We start from the raw sequence: 6,920 nt of genomic DNA, 5'->3' as shown, positions 1-6,920 counted from the left end.
TAACGATTCTGGGTGGGTTACTTTCGTTTGTGATTCTGTGTGCTTGGAGAAGCCTTATGTATGCTAAGGAACTTATCTCACCAATTTAAGGTATGACATCGAGTTTTTTTCCAGATCTGTTCGTCAGACGACTTACTTGGGAAGTCGTCTGGCTGTAGACAACTTACCTGGAAGTCGTCTGGTCAACGCAGAGGTTATTTTTGCAATTGACTTTGAAATCTGTTATTTCGGACGACTGAAAAATAAGTCGTCTACTATTGTTTGGCTAAAAAAAAAACTCCAAAAAGCTAGACGACTTACATTTTAGTCGTCATAGTTTAGTTTTGCATTTGACTGGATTATTTCAGAAGTTTGACTTTTCTGGACGACATACATTTCAGTCGTCTAGTGAAAATTAAAATAATAATATTTTTTTAAAAGTAGACGACTTACAGTTAAGTCGTCATAAGTTAGTTTTGCAATTGAAATGATGAGGGTGAGGGAGTAAAAATTTCATTTTCGAAAAAAAAAAGAAAAAAAAAATTGATGGTATTTTCGTAAATTATATGAACTTGTGGGGTGAATAGGGCAAAACCAATTTTCAAAAAAAAGGAGGTTAATTTTGTGTTTGACTTTAAGTTATAGATCAATTCTGCAAAATGCCCTATTTTTTTTCTAGAAGGGGCATCTATAGTCTATATAAAACGCTGATGAACTTTATGAATATACTCCGTCTACATACATCTATTGGCTTATTTTGGTCCTCTTTCAACAGCTGGCATGACGGTAATTCCTAATTAACCTAATGTGATAAAAAGTTAATTGTCCACAGAAACGTGTCTACATTCATCGTACCAATAAAAGCGTTTTGTTTTCGATACACACGAAGTTACACGTTGCAAAAATAAAAAAATGGTTAATTTTTTTTTCTAGAAGGGGCATCTATAGTCTATATTAAACGCTCATGAACTTTATGAATATCCTCCGTCTACATACATCTTTGGCTTATTTTGGTCCTCTTTCAACAACTGGCATGACTGTAATTCCTAATTAACCAAATGTGAAAAAGTTCATTGTTCACAGAAACGTGTCTACATTCATCATACCAATAAAAGCGTTTTGTTACACGTGACATCTTCCTATAAAACAAACCCAACCGCATGCACCACAAGAATCATCAGATATCTTCCAAAGCCTTAAAAGATAAACATAAGAATCACCGACAAAAAAACACCATGGGAGTACTCGACGAAGCTTTTATCCAAGCTCCAGAACACAGACCCAAAACTCATCTCACAAACTCCGGTGACTACATTCTCTCCAACGAGATCCCGACCATCGACCTCTCCTCTCTCCAAGACCCACACTGCGACAAGACAGCGCTAGCGGCAGAGATTGCAGAAGCATGCATGAGATGGGGCTTTTTCCAGGTGATCAACCATGGTTTGTCGTTGGACTTAATGCGTAGGGTGGAGAAGACGGTGGCCGATTTTTTCAGTCTAACGTTGGAGGAGAAGAGAAGAGTGAAAAGAGATGAAGTGAACCCTATGGGTTATCACGACGGAGAACATACAAAAAACGTTCGAGACTGGAAAGAGATTTTCGATTTCTTTTTGCAGGACTCGACGACGGTTCCGGCGACTACAGAGCCGGAAGATACCGAGCTCAGGAAGCTGACCAACCCGTGGCCTCAAAACCCTTCCGACTTCAGGTGATCCTCTAAACCACGCTTTAAAACAAGGCTTTAATTAAGGCCCATTGGGTCTAATTAGGATCCATTTATTATGAAGTTTAATTAATACTAATCATGTTTGGTAGAGAGGTGTGCCAAGAATATGCAAGAGAAGTTGAGAAGTTAGCTTTCAAGCTTTTGGAACTTATCTCCATTAGCTTGGGTCTACCCGGTGATCGGTTAACAGGTTACTTCAAGGACCAAACAAGCTTTTTGCGGTTTAACCATTACCCTCCTTGCCCGAACCCGGAGCTAGCATTAGGCGTTGGACGCCACGCAGACGCAGGAGTTATAACCGTCTTGGCACAAGATAGTGTGGGTGGGTTACAAGTGAGCCGTAGATCAGATGGACAATGGTTCTCTGTGAAACCCAACCCTGATGCTTTCATCATTAACATTGGCAACTGCATGCAGGTAAAAGACGTCAACTTCGAATGTTATATTGAAGGGCTGACCCTGACATTTTAGAGGACTTAAATCAATTTAATAAAAAAAATTTAACAATTTAGGGGTCTATGTGTATATATATTAACTCGAAATATTTTGGGGTCTAATGTAACTTGGTCATATAATATTTGTTGTGTGGACTAGGTATGGACAAATGACAAGTATTGGAGTGCAGAACATAGAGTGGTAGTGAATTCAAGCAAAGAGAGATTCTCAATGCCATTCTTCCTTTTCCCATCCCACGATACCAACATTGAGCCATTGAAGGAGCTTTTAAGCGAAGACAACCCGCCTTGTTACAAAAAGTACAATTGGGGCAAGTTCTTTGCTGCAAGAAACAGAAGTGATTACAAGAAGCTCCAAACTGAGAGCATCCAGATTGATCGCTTCAAGGCCGCTTAAGTAATCTTACTATGTTTATTAGCACAACATTTCCTAATAATGTCAATGAACATGACTCATGTGTTTACTTCTATATCAATATGTAGTTGAAATATATAATAAATAAAGAAGCACTTAATTACCCAGGAATTTACAGAACATAGAGCACAAAGATACATTCTTAATACCATTGTTCTTCCTCCCATCACAAGAAGGGAAGGTTAAACCATTCGATACGTACAAGACCCGCCTTGCTAGAAAGACTACATAATTAGGGATGACGGAAGTTATGTGTCAAACAACGTAAAATGATTTAAGAATCTCCAGCCGAATCTATACATAATGCAGCCTGGATTTATACATGGCATCACTAGATTTATACATGATAAACCTAAATTTATAGGTATTATAATTGGACTTCTTAATGAACATTGTAATTGATGCCATGTATAAACAGAAAAAATAATAGTAGTTAGTACGCATTATCGAAGAATATGGCCTTTTTATTCTAATACATTTGTATAAAAAGGCCATTAGACCTTTTAAAAATCTATAGCTTATCATTATAATGTTTTTACAGTACTATAATCAAAAATCAAAACCTTCATCGTCATATCCATCATTAAAAATCAAGAAAACAAAGATAGAGTCAACACACTACTATTATTTTTTCTGTTTTTATAACCATTATTCCTTTTTTATTTTGCTAAGATTGTAAATATCATTTCAAGAATGAAGGTTTAGTTACATTTTTATGGAACCACAATCTGCTTTTCAGCTATTCTGAAAGTTTAGAAGTGCAAAAAAGTTTAAAAAAACCCCTAAACCACAAAGAAATTATGATCAAATCTTAACCAAACAATGGAGGCTTTGAACATAATACCAAACTAGAACAAAAGACTAACAATTGATCTCCCCCTCCAAGCACTTCTCGAAGACTGGAGCAACCAGAGACAACAAAAGTAAAGCCATAAGAGAAGTAGAGTCAGGTCTCACTGAAGTGGCTCCAAGCAGGCATGACGGCTGGCTCCCATTTGCTATCATGTAGACCCGATTTCAACGCCATATGAAGATGAAGCATTGGTTTCGGTCAAGCGCAGACGGTCGAAATGGCCCCATATCCGGCTACGCGACACAATGGGAACATCGTTGGCCTCAGGAAACACAAAAACAAGGACCGGAGCTTAGGAGGAAGGAATTGAAGAACGGAAGAAGTGAATACTCCTTGAAAGCAGGGGCTTAGGGTAGAAGAGGTTTCGCCTTGAAGCAGTTGACGTCGTTGCTTGGGATGTCTTCAAGACCCAATTGAACAACATCGGACGCAGGAAGGAATTGCCAAACTAAAAACCCGAGACCACCATGGTTGCTGCTTTTCCTAATAATGTCAATGAACAAAACTCATATTTTACTTCTCCAACCTCTTAAAAGTGATGCAGAGTGAATATTTGAAAAATATTTTAAATATCTTGATTAATGAATTTATATTAATCAATGTCAACGTCACAATTCAAAGTGACTATCTTTCTTCTGTCCAAGCATGTCGTAAAGGCTACGACGCATTCAAACACCGTCTTGATTTCGCTGTCATCTTCTTTTGAAGGCCTAACTTTTGTATTTTATGTTGTTGTAGTTTATGTTTTCAATCATAGAGGATGAATAATTTCTTCTAGCATTTGTAATCAAGCAAGTTGAAGTTAATGAAAAGAAGCTGTGATCCAAAAAAAAACATAGTATGCAATCATCAGTCTCACAACATATATATACATTACCAATTTTCTATAGCCGAATCACTTTATCTTTTTTCTTAATTATTCCTGATTTTTTTTCTCGGCTTATTCTATGAAAACAATAAATAGAATAAGTATCTATAGCATAGTATGCAATCATCAGTCTCCATTTACTCTCATTCCAAACATATCGGTTTTAACTGTGTCCTTGTTAAAATCGATATTTTGTGGAATGAGAGTCACCATATGGTGGGGCTTGGTTGGACAATTGAAAACCAAAACAGAATATCCTTTTTCTCTGCTCTTTATCGACATGTGACATCCCCTCTTGCGGCTGAAGCTTTGGCGCTTCGTGAGGCAATTTTTAAGTGCAGGAATCTTGGCCTCCCAATACCAGATGCGAATCTGACTTGGCGCAACTAGTTAAAGCAATCAATTTGGGCTCTTCTTATACTGAAGTGGTTGGAGTAATTACAGATATCATCTCTGCTGTTTCCTCTTTTGAGTGTTTTTCTTGGTCCTGGATTTCTCGTGAGAGTAACAGGTATGCTGATAATCTAGCTAAACAATGCTTGGCTGTTGAACTTGCCATTATGGCTCCACCTAACTTTGGTTAGTGTGATTAATATAAGTGTTTGTTACAAAAAAAACTAAAGTTAACCAATATGATCAGAATCTTATCACTTTACACAAGTACACAACTCTACTGGATGCACGTGAACGCTATCTTCCAAGGCTGCATTAATATTACAAGTTACAACTTACATGTAGGACATAGCATACAAGCAATTCGGTAAAAGAATTTATTTTCAACTATGCAAGTTAATCTCTTTTTTCTTATTTAGTTTTAGGGAGGCATGTGACGAGTACGTAAGACACACTGAAAAGCTAGCATTCAGGCTTTTAGAACTCATTCCATGATTACTTTAAAGATCAAATGAGTTTTCTTAAGGATAAATCGTTATCCACCATGCCCACGGTCTATTGGCTCAAGACAAAGTTGGAGGATTACAATGGAGGTGAAATTCTAGATATTACTTCTCATTTTTCTAAGATATACACATGCGGTATCTAATTATAATGACTACTAGATATTGATCCGCGCTTTGAAAGCGCAGGATATAATTTCAATTAAATTATTAATTTAATTATATTTTACTTCGATTTAATGAGAGACAAAACATTTAGATTTCAATGTGTGATCTACGGTGAGCGTTCGTGTACCAATTTGGATTCGTTTCAGGTCTACTTAGGCTTCAGGTTTTTGAAATTACAAATTTTAGCTCGAATCAGATATTTATAAATTTTGGTTCAGATTCGCCTCAGATCTTTACAGGTTCAGTTCGTGTTCAGATAACCCGTTTAAATTATTTTTTTAAATTTAAATTTATATATCTTTAAATTTCTCAAAATCTAAAAAATAAAAACAATATATTACATTTAAATTTAAAAAATGTTTGCTAAAATACCTAAATTTAACATATAAATTGATTTGTATTGAATATTTGGATAGAGAACCAATAAATATTTTAAATATTTTTAGTGTTTTGAAAATTGTTTAGCTATTTTAGACATTTACTTTTAACTATTTTAAATATTTTCAAATATTTGGATAACTTCAAAATATCTTATAAGCCGTTAGAAAAAAAATCTTATATATTTTAGATATTTAATATATTAAATATAAAATAATTAATATATTTAAGTATATAAATCTATTTCGGATAAATTTGGATACCCAAAATACTTAGGTTTGAGTCGGATTTGGTTTTGGTTATCTAAATACTAAAATTTTGAACCCATTTGAATATTTAACCAATTTTGGTTTGGATTCAATATTATATTTCGGATCAGATTCAGTTCGATTCATTGAATTCAGATTTTTTTACCTTGTCCTATTTTGATCTTTTACGTCTATGTTAATCCAATTATATATATTTATATGGAATGAGAATTGTGTTCTATATTTATGAAACAATTTATTTAAACATTTTCATTGTAAATATTAGTTTCATCGTAAATATAAATATAATTTCACTTCTTAGTAATTTATCATCTCTTTTATCACACTTACACAGGTCTTCTATCAATCTATCTTATTTAAAAAGAATAAATTTAACAACAATATCAGTACAATTTAGAATGTAATTACATACAAAATTGTTAAAAGAAATAATCTAAATAAGAAGCCATTATATAGCTACATGTATTTATATGTTGGAAATAACAATATTAATACAATTTAAAACATATTATTTCAATGATGCGGTTTAAAAATTATATAAATACAGGGGTGTTTTTCAAAACCAACCCACAATTTCTAGTCAAACCCAAAACCAACCTCTTTTTTTTGTCATTACTATTCATCAATAAAATTTTCATACTATCCATATGTTTTTGAATTATTCACAAAATTGCCATTTTTATTTAATTTTTTATTAATTTCGAAATTAACAAAAAAACAAATAAACTCTAACCATTTCTTCTTATTTACAAAAATACTATCATCATCAATTTTTTCAACCACCATGAACCACCATTTTTGAGCTCTAAAGCTCAAGAATTCAATTTTCAACCACTTTTTTCTCATTCTAACCCAAAAAACTTCATTTCCTCTCATCTTCTCCACATTTCCATCTAAAAAACTCTCATAA

General features: G+C 34.0%; 1 protein-coding gene across 1 annotated transcript; it reads left to right on the top strand.

Moving 5' to 3' along the window:
• Positions 1 to 1,141: 1,141 nt before the first annotated feature.
• LOC106328972 (hyoscyamine 6-dioxygenase-like) lies at positions 1,142 to 2,683 on the top strand. Its single transcript, XM_013767529.1, has 3 exons — positions 1,142 to 1,690; positions 1,798 to 2,125; positions 2,303 to 2,683. Exons 1-3 carry the CDS (start codon positions 1,215 to 1,217, stop codon positions 2,558 to 2,560), a joined length of 1,062 nt encoding a protein of 353 aa, XP_013622983.1. The 5' UTR covers positions 1,142 to 1,214; the 3' UTR covers positions 2,561 to 2,683.
• Positions 2,684 to 6,920: the final 4,237 nt, after the last annotated feature.

The sequence above is a fragment of the Brassica oleracea genome, chromosome C3 (genome assembly GCF_000695525.1).
Source record: "Brassica oleracea var. oleracea cultivar TO1000 chromosome C3, BOL, whole genome shotgun sequence".
Classification (NCBI taxonomy): domain Eukaryota; kingdom Viridiplantae; phylum Streptophyta; class Magnoliopsida; order Brassicales; family Brassicaceae; genus Brassica; species Brassica oleracea.
This window is presented reverse-complemented; position numbering and strand designations above follow the sequence as displayed.